At 42.8% G+C, this 17,326-nt stretch overlaps 1 protein-coding gene across 2 annotated transcripts in view; it reads left to right on the forward strand.

The window, feature by feature from the left end:
* opcml (opioid binding protein/cell adhesion molecule-like) overlaps positions 1 to 17,326 on the forward strand; it is a 256,167-nt gene that overhangs the window by 90,140 nt on the left and 148,701 nt on the right. For both annotated transcript variants that reach the window (XM_029174224.3, XM_029174225.3), the window contains one exon: positions 13,847 to 13,922. In XM_029174224.3, the coding sequence (XP_029030057.1) occupies positions 13,847 to 13,922 (76 nt within the window). The remainder of the gene's footprint in view (positions 1 to 13,846; positions 13,923 to 17,326) is intronic.

The raw sequence follows: 17,326 nt of genomic DNA on the forward strand, positions 1-17,326 counted from the left end.
AAAAGCTGCCTGCTTCCTGAGACCACCTCCTAGTGCAGCAACAGAAGACCATGGACACCAGCATATGGTTACAATTTACTGCATATTAACTGATCTTCCACTGCATTATGCTAAACTCTATGATGGCCTTTATTATAAAGCTATTATTACTGAGCATCCTTCCAGAGAAATCATATTTTACACCTTGAAAATGCACAGGGCTATTGAACATGTGCAGGACACAATTGTACCCTTCACTACAAATTATTTAAATGTGATCATTGGCAGTAAATATATGTTACCCTGTTGTTCAAACTGCAAATTAATGTATTCATTCAACCAATAATGTGGCACTGACAAGAGAAACTGTTGAATGGACCACTGCAGGAGGCTGTAGATGCTAGACTGAAAAGAGCTGCAGATGCATTTCCAGACAGATTTTGCAGTTTAATCTCAAGGATCATATAATGTACATAGCAATATTCAGCATACCTCAATATTATAAACAGATATGTTTTTAAATAAATTTAATGCAGGTTGACCGAAGTGAAACAACATATGCAGAAAATAATAATTTCTAATAGAACAGGCAGCTAAACTAAAAGATAAGCCACTGAGTTATCCTGCTCTGGACCAGGACCAGGATAAATTCTGAAAATAACCACGCTGGGCCTAAAGGGTCAGTTAATCTACTTTGCAACCAAGTCAAGGAGAAATTCAACAATAATATGCAGAAAATCACAACTTAATCACTTAACATACAGTAGTTTTGTAGAACAGCCCGCTTCCCGAAACCGCATGCTCCCTTTCCTCTCAGTCCATATGACTATGGCAGACTCTCCACCCATTGGTTCTGAAAAAATTTTGGTTTGGAAAAAAATGGTATTATTGTAACAAGACTTATTTGCATGCTCTCAACCAATCAGGAAGCTTAGAGGCTTTACAGGACCCGCCTTATTTTCCAACATTTCTACACTGGCTGTTTCATGGTCTGGCTCACAGTCTGGCTCATCTTCCTCTTCACCCTATTCTTCCCCCTCCATCACCAGTATCTTGAGCCTATAAAACTGTACTACTAAACTATTCTGATTTAAAGGGTGTGTTTAGTAATTGTTATTTATATTAATTAATTAATTAATAAGTATTGTTATGGTAAAATAGTTTTTTCTTTATTCTTTGCAGTTATTATATGATATGCCTTATGTTCTGCAATTAATATCTTATGTTTTGTCTTACTTCTGTTATGTAGTATGTAATGTTATGAATTTGACATTTCACCTACATTGTTAAACGGTTGACTCTACAGTAGCTCCCAAACCCAAGGCCGGGGAGTTGCTATCTGTTGAGACTTTGTGCTCCTTCCTCTCTGATACATACATATATGTATGTATATATATATATATATATATACACACACACACACACACACACACATATATATATATATATATATATATATATATATATATATATATATATATATATATATATATATATATATATATATATATATATATCTATATCTATATATATATATATATATATATATATATATATATATATATATATAACAAACTCCCTTTTCACCCCACGCGGGTGGTCTCTCATCCACTTTCCAAGCTCGGGTTCTCTACCTGAGGCCAGGGAGCTTGAGGGTTCTGCGCAGTATCCTTGCTGTTCCTAGGACTGCACTTTTCTGGACTGAGATGTCGGATGTTATTCCAGGGATCTGTTGTAGCCATTCCTCCAATTTGGGGGTGTCACTGCCCCCTGTGCTCCGATCACCACAGGCACCACTGTGGCCTTCACCTTCCAAGCCTTCTCCAGTTCTTCTCTGAGCCCTTGGTATTTCTCTAGTTTCTCATGTTCCTTTTTCCTGATGTTGCCATCGCTTGGTATTGCCACATCCACCACTACGGCTTTCCTCCGCTCTTTGTCCACCACCACAATGTCTGGTTGGTTCGCCATTACCATTCTGTCTGTCTGTATCTGGAAGTCCCACAGGATCTTGGCTCGCTCGTTCTCTACCACCTTGGGAGGTGTTTCCCACTTTGACCTTGGGGTTTCCAGTCCATACTCTGTGCAGATGTTCCTGTATACTATGCCAGCCACTTGGTTATGGCGTTTCATGTATGCATTCCCTGCCAGCATCTTACACCCTGCAGTGCTGGACCGTCTCAGGGGCCTCTTTGCACAGTCTACACCTTGGGTCTTGGCTGGTGTGGTAGAGCTGGGCCTCTATGGCTCTGGTGTTCAGGGCCTGCTCCTGTGCAGCCAGGATGAGTGCCTCTGTGCTGTCCTTCAGCCCAGCCCTTTCAAGCCATTGGTAGGATTTGTTGAGATCAGCCACTTCAGTTATGTTCCGGTGGTACATCCCGTGTAAGGGCTTGTCCTCCCATGATGGTCCCTCTTCCAGCATCTTATCCTTTGTTCTCCACTGCCTGAGACATTCACTCAGCACGTCATCTGTCGGGGCCTTATCCTTGATGTACTTATGGATCTTGGATGTTTCATCCTGGATAGTGGCTCTCACGCTCACTAGTCCTCGGCCTCCTTCCTTGCGGCTAGCGTACAGTCTCAGGGTGCTGGATTTGGGGTGGAACCCTCCGTGCATGGTGAGGAGCTTTCGTGTCTTAACATCTGGGGTCTGTATCTCTTCCTTTGGCCACCTTATTATTCCCGCAGGGTATCTGATCACTGGCAGGGCGTAGCTGTTTATTGCCTGGGATTTGTTCTTGCCATTGAGCTGGCTTCTTAGGACTTGCCTTACTCGTTGGAAGTATTTGGCTGTTGCCGCATTCCTTGTTGCCTGTTCAAGGTTGCCGTTTGCCTGTGGTATTCCAAGGTACTTGTAGTTGTCCTCAATGTCTGCTATTGTTCCTTCTGGGAGTGAGACCCCTTCTGTGTGGATTACCTTGCCTCTCTTTGTCACCATCCTCCCACATTTCTCGAGCCCCAATGACATCCCGATGTCCGAGCTGTAGATCCTGGTGGTGTGGATCAGCGAGTCGATGTCTCGCTCACTCTTGGCGTACAGCTTGATGTCATCCATGTAGAGGAGGTGACTTATGGTGGCCCCGTTCCGGAGTCGGTATCCATAGCCAGTCTTGTTTATTATTTGGCTGAGGGGGTTCAGACCTATGCACAACAGCAGTGGGGACAGTGCATCTCCTTGGTATATGCCACATTTGATGGATACTTGGGCAAGTGGCTTCCCATTGGCTTCAAGGGTGGTTCTCCACAACCTCATCGAGTTTGCAATGAAGGCCCTTAGAGTTCTGTTGATGTTGTACAGCTCCAAGCATTCAGTGATCCATGTGTGGCATTGAGTCATAGGCTTTCTTGTAGTCGATCCAGGCTGTGCACAGGTTGGTGTGTCGCATTCTGCAGTGTTGGGCGACTGTTCTGTCTACCAGGAGTTGGTGTTTGGCTCCTCTGGTATCCTTACCAATGCCCTTCTGTGCTTCACTCATGTATTGACCCATGTGCCCACTTATCTTAGCTGCGATGATGGAGAGACAGGTTATTGGCCGGTAGTTGGATGGGACTGTACCCTTTGAGGGATCCTTCATTATCAGGATTGTTCGCCCTTCGGTTAGCCATTCAGGGTGAGTCCCATCCCTTAGCAGCTGGTTCATTTGTGCTGCCAGGCAGTCATGGATTGCAGTGAGCTTCTTTAGCCAGTAGGTGTGGATCATGTCAGGGCCAGGTGCTGTCCAGTTTTTCATACCTGAGACTCTTTGTTGGATGTCTGCCACTGTGATAGTCACTGGATTCTGTTCAGGGAGGTTACTGTGGTCTTCCCTCAGAGTGTGTGTGTGTATATACACTTTGACATATCGACCACATATCGACCATGGAGGGGCTCGAACCACCAACTTTCAGTTGGAGGAATGCTACGCTACCAACTGCGCTAATGCCACCTTCATATAAGTATACTATACTATATTTATATACTGCTATTGTATGTAGATGTGAATGCCACTGAAGAATATTGATTTATTTACATCTTCATTATTAATAAGATATTTGGAAATTACTGAAATGAGTGTGTACAAGCTATGTCAGATATACTGCACGCACAAGAGCATTAAAGAAAAGGAACTATAAAGGGAAACATGTCTGCTTCCCCTTGTTTTAATGTAATATAATTTGATATAATAAACATTAAAATGAAACAAACACCACAGTACACAATGCAAGTCACTTTTCACTCTGCTTTCCTGGCAACTCAACAACAGGGGTTATATAATCCAGATGCTAGAAGCATTCATTCATTCCACACAGGCCTATTCTGTCCTGAAGCATTGATGTGTGCAAATAGTTTTTAATTACTTTCAGCTTTTCAAAGTCTCTCTCACCCACACAATCACAGACAGTCAATCGGATTTTCATGCAAACTTCAGGATTCTTGTCTCGTTTTTTTTTTTTCTCCATTCCTCTCTTTACATTAAGACTGTACAGTCTTAAGCTTCTGCATACCCAGCACTGCTTCCAGTGACATTAAGACAAGGACGACCTTGCCCCAGGAAGCATTAAAAGCAGAGAAAACAAGAGGAATTTTAATTTTAAGTGAAATGCACAGTAGCCTTCACTCGCTCACCTTCTGAACTGCCAGTGTGACGGGTGCCAGGGCCTGTTCCTGCTGTCAGCTGGGCGAGAGGTGGAGTAAAGGCCGTCAGTCCATCACACACAGAAACAGTGGGGAATTCAAAGTTTGCAATTAACATAACTTCATGTCTTTGGACTGGAGGGAGCCAGAGAACTTGGAAAGTTCCACCATGCAGCAACAGAGGGAACATGAGGCCTGGGAACCAATCCTGCAGTGCCACCCAGGTTCCATTCAGATGGATAAATGCAAGACTAATTAACTATTTGAAACATTTTCATACGTTGGTTGATGAGTTTGCCTTTAAAACTATTATGTATTATATATATATATATATATGTGTGTGTGTGTGTGTGTGTGTGTGTGTGTGTGTGTGTGTGTGTGTGTGTGTGTGTGTGTGTGTGTGTGTGTGTGTGTATATATGTGTATGTATGGTATGTATGTATGTATGTATGTATGTATGTTGTATATATAGTATATATAATATAATATTGATATATAGATATATATCTATATATTAATACATAAGATATATATTATGTAATATATTCTATATATATTATATATATATTATATATATATTATATATTATATATATATATATATATATATATGTATATATATATATATATAATATTATATATATATATATATATATATATATATAAAATTAAGGGCCACATTATGCACAACCAACATGAACTGCCGGAAAACTCAGCTTCCAATTTATTCTCGTAAGTAAGGGTCACAAAATGAGTGGGGCAGCTGCATCTGACTTGGAATAATTCCAAAACCTTGTGTCAGAGCTGGAGACGCAAAGAAAGTTGTTTGCACAAGACGACAGTCAGCAGATTGACAGCTGTCTGTCAGAGTTTGATAGATGTTTTCAAATCTTTCCTGCTTTATTTGGGCCAGTTACTAAATTTATGCCTTACACATTTGGGCAAGTTGTTGATGTTGATTCATTTTCTTCTGAACTCTGCATTGGAGGAGGAGATTCTGACACTACAGCTACACTGAGCTGAAGTCCAGGGCTCATGGACAGTTGAGGAACTAACTTACAACAAAATATATTCAAACAAATGTGCTGCTTCTTGACTGCATTATTCAGCTTAGCCTATTTATGTGACTCAGCCTTTTCCCACATGAAGAATATTAAGTCTAAATACTGATGATCATTGGGAAGTCTGTCTGAGGCTGGCTACCAGCTGCTGCTGCTCACGCTATGCAACCCTGGCTGATTCCATCCAGTGCAAGTCAAGATGTTGGTGTGTAGAAATTACCTTTCTTACCGAACAGTTCTATTTTTTGAGGGCCTCTATCAGACAAAATGGATATGTATGATTGTATACTGTATGTTGCCAGTAACATAGCTTAAGTTGCTAGTTTTTGTATACATTTTATAGCCACATTTTAAACACATACATATGAATTCTAATTCAGCATTGTCTTTTCTATACTTAGCTGCATTGTATGACTCTGGGTTAAGTAGATATACTGTTCTAACTGTTAGTGATGAACTGTTGGCAGACGCATCACAGGCCATACGTACAGGTTAGGACAGGTGAATACAGTATGTGTGGATCAGTTATTGGCTTGGTTAAGGACCATTGGGTGAGAGAAAAAAAATGCTATCTAAAAGGGAACTGTGTGCAGCTGATAAGCATGGAAACTGCAAAGCAAATATGTATGGTATGTACAAAATAGTTCTGGATACTCCACATACCACCATATACTGCAATCTAAAACAATAACCTTGCTTTGCATATGAAAACTAATCTGTCACATTGGGTATATACATCTGTAAGTCTATAGGCAGGAGAAAATGGCTGCATAAACACATGCTCTTCTTCACACTAACTCTGGAAAATTGTGCAATGAGAAGAAAGTGTGTGAACTGCTCTGACAGAACCATGCAACATGAAAACTGAACTGACGCTCAGTCACATGTGCACATGCTATTTCGGTAAATTGTATAGTTTGTGTTTTTGTAATGTGCCCAAAAGACCTACATATATTTGAGTGTAGGCTGCATGCACCATTTTTAAGCATGAATTTATTTCATACCAAAATGTATACTTGTGACATGCAAAGGCAGAAGCCTCAAGAACAGTGTATAATGCACTTAAAAATATGTCTAAGTTGGACTGTAAATAATATCACAATGATTTTTATACAACTTAGGTTTTTTGTTTACCTTTTGTTTATGTGCTAGCATCACTTTGCCGTTAAGGACTGGGCTCGCATACGAATGGTATATTCTGTGTAAAGAGGTACATTTTGTCATAACTCTAGTCTTGAATGTGATTTATCCACAGGCTACGTGACAAAATGTCCAGCAAGCTAAACAACAAGCATCTGCCTATAGTCAGTTAATGCCTTTTTGAATGCCATCCTCTAAACAATGGCTCATCAATCACACTTACAGGTGCACATGCTGTATATCACTAAACTGATATAAATGAAAATGTGATTAAATAAAGGAGATGATCAGAAAGTGAGTGAGTGAGTGAGTGAGTGAGTGAGTGAGTGAGTGAGTGAGTGAGTGAGTGAGTCAGTGAGTCAGTGAGTCAGTGAGTCAGTGAGTCAGTGAGTCAGTGAGCAGAGACAGACCAGGAATCATGACAGACCTTCTCCCTGCAATGACCCCCCCCCACACTTACAACCAATCAAACCTTCAGGTACCTCTTATCTGCTACGTAGTCTAAAGTGTCCTAGCATGTGCTTTAGCCGTTTCCAGCAACCAATGACAACAGAGAACACGCGTGACAGGGCGTGGCTTAAGTGTGTTTCTAAGGTCTATGTGACATTTCTAATCACACGTTTTATCCTTATCTTGCTTTCATTCAAATACTTCCTCGTTTCCCTTGGCCATCTGTCCGCTCCACCTTTCTGGTATTTCCCAAGTTCCGTTAATATTAATTTTCTTGTGCACACAGAATTATAAAAATAAGAGACATCTTGTATAAAATCACTTATCCGCGTACATTTGAATGATTCATGTCACTCTACAGTTCTTCAACGCCAAGCGTTTACTTCGTCCTGCTTGTTTGCTGTTCCTGTCCATTTCTCCACCTCTCCCACTTCTACTGTGATGCCTTGAAGATCAGTGTGAGGCGGCTGGGACGGACCCATGCGTCCCCTCCTCCCACTCCTCACACTTACCTGTCGGCTCCTTCTCCACCGCCTGAGGAGTCTTTCCCGTACGGTCTCTCTCGCAGTGTTTAGGCTTTTCCACTTGGGCTCTGCGTTCTTGTTAGGACTCCTCTCATGTTGTTTTCTTTTCTGAGGCCCCTGCATGAGACCTAAACTCACTTTTCTTATTCTCTTTGTTCCTTTGAGCCCAGAAAGCCTGTCTTTGATCCCAATTTGACCCTTGAGGCCCTAAAACCCTCCAACTGCCTTTCCTCAGAACTTCTCCAGTGTTTCGATTTATCACTAACATTGGTTTTTCTGGGTACTTTAACAAACTGCCTATCACAGGGCACTTACTTAGATTCATTCCTATACTGTATTTACCATCAGTGTCTATTTTTCTTCTCTTTTGACACTGTATCAAAAAATCTAATTAGATTGTATATTGTGTAATGAAATGAAAGGATTTGAAAAAGAGAGCTTGATTGCCACATCTGCATCCTTCAGGTCTGACAAATATGAGCACTGCTTTAACTTAAATGCTACTTGTTTAAAATCTAAATATTAAGAATTACTCATGCTTTTATATTTACTGATCAAAATATATGAAAAACATATATTCTAGCAATTTTAGTCATATAAGTCAGCGCTAGTCTGCATCATACAGTAGCTGGTCTGTTGGCATTCTACTACCTTCAAGGAAACAGGTGTGGTTCTGAAAGATAAATCATCATTCATATTACTTGCTGATGGACGCCTGCTGATGTGAGTGAGTGATGAACTGTCTGCTCATAACGTGTCTTTAAGCTCCCTCCAGAAAACATTCTCAACTTTCCCAAACTCGCGTCCATCTGTCAGTGTCAAATATGATCCGAGTGCTTCTACTCCAAAGTAGTAGGTCCATTTGAGTAATATTTGAATAGAGATTGCTCAGTCAGACGCATTCACCTTGGAATGAACGGAATTTATCTTTGTGATGACAGTTTCTGCTTAAATAAGCATCACAGGGAGGAGCTCCTCCGGCTCCAGATTGGACACTGTTATTGTCCCCGTCTAAATTGTTTATAACCTTAGGGTTAGGGACTGCTACATTTGCATACATACAAATCAGCTCTTTAATGTTGATCAAACTGAGGTTGAAATATGCAGCCAGGCTGCCTCTAAAATCCCTTAGAATAACAATATGTATTCTTTTTTTATAACTTTGTATTTCAGTTGAAATGATCCATAGCAGTTGATTAAAAGTAACTAAACAACGTCTTTAATTGTTTACACTTACTGTCTTGGAAATGTTTTTGTTGTAAACATAACTAAATACTTGCAGATCATTTCCCCCTTCATTAGTTCTATCTCTTAGTCCTAACATGCTCCAGAAACCTTATCAGGTTATGCTGAAAGCCATCATCATCTAAACCATTTACAGAGCAACAATCTTAGAATCTTAATATGATTCTGCCAGGAAAGATGCGAACCATAGCAGTTGCTTTCTGTTTTTTATTCTCCACTGCTAAAAATGGGACAGATTTCTAGCGTAACACTGGACAAAATGTTCAGAAGGTTAAATTCCATCTCTTTTGTGCTCAGGAGTCTAAACATGCGACCACACAAACACGTGCGAATGCTGGGCTCTCTGTGATGCCTTTCATATTTTCTTGACTCTCATAAAAGCTGGATTTCCTAATGTAGAGGATTTAGCTTTGACCTTCAAGCAGCTTTTATGTCCATTACTTGTAGTCAATAAAGTTCCTAAAAGTGCTTCGAATATTGACAGATTGTGTTAAAGGTAAAGTATAATTTGAAGATGCAGGTGCTGCAGGACCTCTACTAGCACACGTGCATACGCACTACTTTGATTTCAGACATCACACCACAGAAGTCACTCAGGTGAGCGGCGTTGCCTCAGATTGTGTATCTGCATATCTGCCAAACTGAGTGGCTTCGCAACACACGTCAGAAGGGGTTAGCGGCCAGGAACCAGTAAAAAAGGCTGAAGTTGGATCAGGTGTGACAAAGACCAGCACGACTCTGTGAGAGGAAAGCAGAGGCCTAACTTCCACTCTTAAGGCTGGCTGCAGATATAAACAACCCGGCTCCGCATGCTGTCTGTGCAGCTCAGGTGTCTGATTAAAGCTGTCTGATGAATACAGACTAAAGCAGGTGCTGTTACCGCTGATCAGACTTGGAATCGTGCGCAGCTCTCCATGCCGGGAGCACTTCAATTCTCACAAGTATGAAGCAGGTCTGAATTAAGGTGTATTTTTTAAAAGAATATACAATTTTAACCAACCATGTAAAGTATATATACTGCACATAGTTTAAGACAGATTAAGCAAACACTTATTCTGAAAGACTCAGCCCATCCACTCAGCTGGTTCTGCAGTAATTAACCATTTGATTTAATCCAACTCACTCTACTCAGTCCTTTGCCTAAAGTATTATGTGTTACGATATTACAAAGAGTAAAAGTTGAAGTGTTTCTTTGAATGCTTAAAAGTCTAGTGTCCAACTGCAAACCCTGCAGGTCCAGGGGTGACAGCGTGGCTCATGGGGGACGAGAGGGGGCTTCCGTCTTATCCTCATCTCTGACCAGGATAATCCTAGTACAGAGTACTGGTCAACAATGACCCAATAAATGAGACTGTCCCTTTGTAAAATACCAGTTCATGTGCTGTAGGTACCAGCTTTTAACTAAATGCTGTTTTGTCATGAAAGGTGTAAGGGTATTTCTTTATGTTTTTACTACGCTATCGTTACTGTCAAGCTAATGGTTGACACACGTGTGATCACCCAAAACTTTGCTAGACTGACCCCACAATGTCAGGCTCTCATGTTGCGTAACAGTGGCGTTTGTGCCAGAAGGATGTGAGCTTCTGCAGATGACTGCGTCCTTTGAGTCAGCGCTCTTTATTTAGTCCGCCCATGTTTTTTGCTCTGGGTATTAACTTGCTCTGGTCAGAGGCCCCTCCATTGTCTGCTGTGCTCTGCCCATCCTTGCATGATATGAATGGAGATTAGCATAGATTGTTTGAATAAACCACACAGTGTCGCGTGTTAATGTGTCGCAGCAGGAAATTATGTGAATGTCACTGCATGTATAAGCAGAATAAATAAGAGGCGCAATCTGCCAAGAGGAGCTGAGCTGTATACAACTGCAACTGATCAGAAAAGACGATGATTTAAGCGAAATGGCTTTGGTCGTTTGAGCGTGCTAAAATCAATACTTCCAGCCCGTGTTTCAGAGCGTGGCTAGTGGTTCCAGGCCACGTAGCTGAGCTTTTATTCCTTCCCTCTCCCTCTGTAAGTGTTTGTGTGATACATCAAGAATGATTCATGTGGGCTGTGCAGCAACCAATGCCATTCTAATTTGTCATTTCTGCATGCCTGGCAACCTCACTGGAAGTGGCTCTTGGGCAAGGTCACGGGATGTACCTGACCTGCTGTAAGGAAGAACAATGGGGGTCAGAAATGTAATGCACACGACATAGATTGAAATGGATCGTGCTCTTATTTTACACCTCTGTGCGGAGTTGATTGCAGAACATACTGCACACACAGCCTACCTGCACCTCCTACCTATTTCTCCTGGTTGAACGCTGCAGTCCTAATCGACTGAGGGGGCGTTTATGAACAAGCTAGTACCCCCCCCCTCCCTGTATCCTTGACTCTAATTAAGACCACATATCTTAGATTTTGCTGAGGTCAGGGAGGGGTTTTAATTTAAAAACCATTAAGACACACACATAGCCAGGACTTGTGTTGTATCCCGGGCAGATATAATTTTAATTAAGTCTTATCTTTGTCCAATTTGCCAGCAAAAGACATCATCATAATTCCACAATAAGAGCCTGTGCGTAAACTGAACAACAGTTTTCCAGAATCACAGGTATATTGTGGTATTTAGCATCTGCCTCTTAAACTGTGGCCAAAGAAGACATGGGATTTATGCATGAGGTACAGCAGTGTGGACAATATATTAAATATTAAATGATTCGTTTTGTAGTGTGATGATGGTGTTGGTGTATGATTTGTTATTGTCAATGGTCTTCTGCAAAAGGATGACAGTTGAAACAGTTACAAAACCTCACAACTACTGGAACATACAGATGCCAACAGGTCTTCAATGCAAAGCCAACTGCAAGTGAGACAGAATTATTGAACACACGCACACAGTGAATACATGCTGAATCACAAGCACACAAAGACTTTCACTCTATACACATCCGATACCAGACGAGAACAAAGCCATGTGTCAGTCGTGTGTTTCCCCCCAAGTGACGGCATTCAAGCTGCCAGAGTGTTGTCACTCGTCGCCTCCCATCCTGCGTTTTAACAGCTCGCTAAATTGATGTTAAGGTAAAGAAATTATCTTGTTCAGTCTTCTCATGAGGTTCAAAAGCTGCCAGAGGCATTTCTGAGTGCGGTTGTTAGTTGCAGCTAAGTGCCTCTCTGCTCCCTGGTGACCAGTGGCCTTCTATGCATACAGATACTGTAGGGCCGGGACCAACAGCGCTGCATTAGTTGCATTAGTGAGGGAGGAACCGTCTTTGGCCACTCATGATTTTACTTGTGCCTCTTATCTTCAGCCTAATCATTAAACACTGGGCCGAATGTTTCAAAATCAAATAACTCCGTGGTCAACTAGTCGTTTGTTTTGCCTTGTTTGGCACCTAGTGTTTGTGGTTCTTATCTTCAGAATGATATTGTTCTTACATTGATCATACTTTAGCAGAACCAGCCAATGAAAACGCTTTGGGAACATGGAACCTGAACTAAAATCACCTGCTTAGTCTTTTGTAGGTCTACAGCTTGCCATTCTGATACAAATTTTGAAAAGCGTGATGAATATTTTTCCTTTAATTCACTCAAGTGGTCGTTGACCTCTTTCATGGTATTGGTTGACAGGTAAATACTCCCTAGTCTCCCGTTTTGAAGAGCTTTTACCCCAAAAACCTCAATCTTCAATGATTCGAAGTACATCAGCATACGTATATATATATGCTGATGTGCTGATGTGTTGGTGTGTGTGTGTGTGTGTGTGTGTGTGTGTGTGTATACATACAACTTTTAATAAAGTATTATTTGTAATGTATTCTGTGATTGCATTTGTCTGTAAATTTAATTAATGTGACATTTTGTTGGTGACCCGGGGCCTCCTGGGTGCCCTGCCACTCTTTCAGCCAGTAGTAGATAATCCCAATTAGTAGAAGAGTCACCATTGTGGAGCTGTTGTGCTGACTCACACTGTTGAAGTCCTATGCCAGGATTTAGCCTATGATGCATTCATACTACAGTGCATGTGGGTATGTTAAAATACGTTATTATCTGCAGTATAAGAAGCAGTGACGCCTAAACCTCCCGCAGCATCTATGGTCCGGGTGCCTCCACCCAAGACTGGGAGACATCTAACCCCAATGAATAAGAGGATACAGCGCGCTTCCGGCCATATGGCGATTAGCGAGAGAAAGCAAATGACAGAGGAGAGAAAGCGAGAGAGAGGGAGAGAGAGGGAGAGAGGGGGGGCGAGCGAGGGGGGGGAGACAGCGATACTTCGGGGGCTGTATAGCCTACTTAACGACAGAAGGATACTGAAGCGAATTCCGCTTTTTTGCTTTGAGTGTTCTCAGAAAATACACGGAGGGACAAAAAGAAACACACACGCACGCACGCACGCGCGCACACACGAGACTTGGCTGATCCCTGCGAGAGCATCCATTTCACGGCGATTACAGTTTGAAGCCGAGGAGACGGTGTGCAATTCTCCGAGAAACACGGCGCTTTCCGTCTCCTCCGAAGACAGTTTTCCTAGAGCGACTGGCGGCGGAAGATACTTTTTTCTCTGCCTTCTCTGCGTTTATCGACACAGACGGTATTTCATAACGCGTCTGTTTACTTGGAGCGAAACCAGGTCGAGCGCAGATCCAGCAGGCTTCGCTGCGTCCTGTTTGTGGAGTGGAATTTAGCTCAAGACGCAAAATAAGGAAATATCCCACGGTTCAAGTTTTTTTCCTGGAAGTTGCGCATTAACGTGGAAAAAACAAAACATGGGGATTTGTGGTTATTTGGCGGTGTCCGGGAAATGTCTGGTCGTCCTCGGACTTAAATTGTTATTCCTTGTACCTGCAGGAGTTCCAGCCAGAAGCGGGGATTCTGTATTAAAGGACAACATCACCGTCAGACAGGGCGACAGCGCCGTCTTAAAGTAAGTCTTCAAAGCTGCTTCACGGTTGCGCCTCTGAAATGATGTGTGCGCCATGTGCTGATTCCTAACGGCGCTTCAGGAGTTACTAAAGGTCATCGCAGCCCGTAAAATAGCGCTCGGATGCTGATCTACTTTGTTCCCAGCGAGCCGCTTTCGTGCCGCTCGGCATTTGCGAGTAAAGGAATAAACCGGAGCCTCCACTGCTCACTGCCCTTGAATGATATTGATCCGTCTGGTTCCCGTCTTGGTGATGCACGCAGATCAGATCCTTACATCCAGCGGCTCCTCGCATCTGCACTTTATTGGACAGGGCTGCGTTCCTTCCGTTACACCTCATGAACAGTTTGGAAGACTGGGTTAGAGGCTCGCGCACTCACGCGCGCACCCGCACACACACGCGCTTCTTGGTGGACTTGATGGCTTGGATGTATGTTTTTTTCCTCTCCGCTGTTATTTCCTATAAACATAACTTGGTAAAGGCATATACTGTAATACACACACACACACACACACACACACACACACACACACACACACTTAGAGCTGACATGCAATTTGTTCCATTTGAATTAATTAAATTTATTTTTTCTTGCTGTTATTTGTAGGTAATTCTTCACAGATTGTTGCAATGTGATGTCTGTGACAAAAGGGTCCATGAATAAAACACACAGGAACCCAATAGACCGTATATGTGAGTAAAAAGAAAGATGGAGAAGCATGAGTTATCAAAATATATGCACATGCTCATCATCATACATAATGTCCAATGAGAGCAGCACTGATAAACACATGAGCTGAGCGACTTTCCCACGTCCATAAAGGCTGCGTGTTGAGTGCCTGGAGGCATCAGAGCAGGGCACGTGGTCTCATCTGCTTGATTAGCTGGAGCATCATGGGCACTGGATGCATTGAAAGCATCCATGTCACTGTCTTTGTCCAGCGCACTGACAGTGACGGGCTCAAACCCACTTCTTTCCTCTTTGACATGCTGGTGTTGAGATAGATTTGGCGGCAGCATCTCTTTCCCTTTTCTTGCCCTAAACTGTACTTGACAATGGGTGAGTCATCAAAGAATCCATGGAGGTGCCGTGACCCTCGCTCATGTGTTGACTGAAGGGCGGGGGGTAAAACTCAAAGGATGACAATATAGTTCAGCTCAGCAGCGCATGCAGCACACTGTCCTGGAGGAAGAGAATGCTGCCTGGCTGTGAGCTGCGCAGTCCAAATCCAGCACACCACGTCCCCCCCCCCCCCCCCCCCCCCCCCCCCCCCATCGCTCTGAGCATCTCCCTGAGCAGGAAGCTCTGGATGGCCTTAAAAGCGGCACGGAAAATCAAACGGCATCGTTTCCACTGCGATTCCAAGCGTCCGCGGGTGAGAATAGCGTCCGTGGAGCTGGTCCTGATAGCATTGTGTGCACATTAGACAGCAGACTGCCGAACACCCTGAGGCTGGCACTGCGAGGACCCACAGCCATGTCTGTGCAGAGACCCTGTACCACTGCGACGCAAAGTCCAGGGTGGCAGTGATACAGAAGCTTGGAAGGGAAGCAGGCAGCCGAGGCTGGGACTCAGGGACAGGAAGTTATGGAGAGGAGGACGATGATGCGGTACAGTAGGGGTGACCTTTGATGTGAAGACAAGACAGGCTTGAAATAATAACCCCTAAAGCATGTTTTTGTGTCCTGCAGTTTGCTTTTAATGGCAAACATGGCTACAGTATGTTTATTACTTACACGTTTTTTCTGAGGGTGAAGTTTTCGCGGGCGCGGTGGTGCAGTGGGGAGCACTGTCGCCTGCACTGTGGGTTGGATTCCTGGGCCGGTCCGGGTGCCTTTCTGGGTCCACTCTGGCTTCCTACCACAGCCCAAAGATTGTTAATTGGCTGCTCTCCATTGTTCACAACTGTGTGTGTGTGAATGGTGGTTTTTCTCTCTGGCCCTGCAATAGACTGGCGACCTGTTCAGGGTGAACCCCGCCTCTCGGCCTCAGCAAGCTGGGATAGGCTCCGCCCCCCGCGACCCCGGGGGGTGGCATGTTCCTTCAAAAGTTATGTTATGAGAAGAAATCTGAGTGATAAACTGATTTAATCATTCCAGTGTCAGAAATGGAGAACTGCTGCTCTGAGCCAATTCACACAGGATCAATTAAGAGTTAAACGCTTTCAGGACAGCAAAACGACAACATCTGTGTGATCCTGGCAATAGGTGTTTAGTGAGCGGTTCCCTGAAGCTGGCAAAAGTCCGATGGTGTTATTTTATTCCTGCTCGGCTTATTATTTCTGCCTGACAGTCAAGGACAATGCAAACTTTATCATTTTCATGCCGATGGCTATAGGGCTGTATGCAGGTGTTAGCAGGAAAATAATCAGCATTATTCAACAGCTGTAGCATATTTTTTAAGAAATAAAAAATGACTACTACAACTGATGTTGGTGTACAGTACTGTATGTGTACATGAATTATGAATTAGGTGAATGCATTTATACTCATCCCTGTGAGTAATTGTGCTGCCAGTACAGTATTTGCATTATTATTGTCCATTGTTATAAATATCTGCCATTAAATACAGTAACAGTAATTAGTTGATGATATGACATGATGCATCGGCCTGAGAAACACCAGACGTGGTTGCATTCTGACTTTGCATGGGTGGTTCCTTAAGGCTCCAGTTGCATTAGTCATCCTGTTTCCTTTTCTTCTAATACACAGCATAGCATTAAGTAGCACTACCAATTCTCTCTTGTTTTCTCAAGTTATGTGCAGAAAGTGGTACGCACCCAGATGTTTTTGTTTAAAAAAATCTTAGTATGAGCAAAATACAATCTCAAACAGACAACAACCGTTTTTTGTGTTGTGTGTGATTCTTGTGTGGAAGAGTTCAGACCAACAGTCAGATTTATGATCATTTAAAAACATACAAAAACATGCCAGAAAGAAAATAGTGTTTGGAACCAAGAACCCAGTCAGTCAAATTATCCTAGTCATTGGATAATTTGAAAATGGGCAAAAATAAATGGGAGATAGTGTGTATTGTAAAACCTGGTGCAGAGACAAGGAACCCAAAACTACCAGGAGTGCAGAACGTACGTCTGGAACGACGTACAGTAGCTCTGAATGCTCTGTTGCCACGGCGAAGAGAAGAAGCCCACAGGTGCTGTAGGTGAGCAGCAGTTTGGAGGACTCAGTAATGTACAGTAGCTCTTACTATTTAGGAACTACACACAAGTCATTTTTCACATGTCCTTTATGCCAAACAACGTCCGTCTCACACTGATGTCATTTGTCAGATGCAGATTCTCCTGACATGTCGTCCAATCAAAGCCTACTTCTCTCAGACTTCATGTAATTGTGCTGGTTGTGTTGGAGTTTAATGTTTAACATGCTCCCTGGGACCTGCACAATT

This window comes from Betta splendens, chromosome 14, assembly GCF_900634795.4.
Source record: "Betta splendens chromosome 14, fBetSpl5.4, whole genome shotgun sequence".
Taxonomy (NCBI): domain Eukaryota; kingdom Metazoa; phylum Chordata; class Actinopteri; order Anabantiformes; family Osphronemidae; genus Betta; species Betta splendens.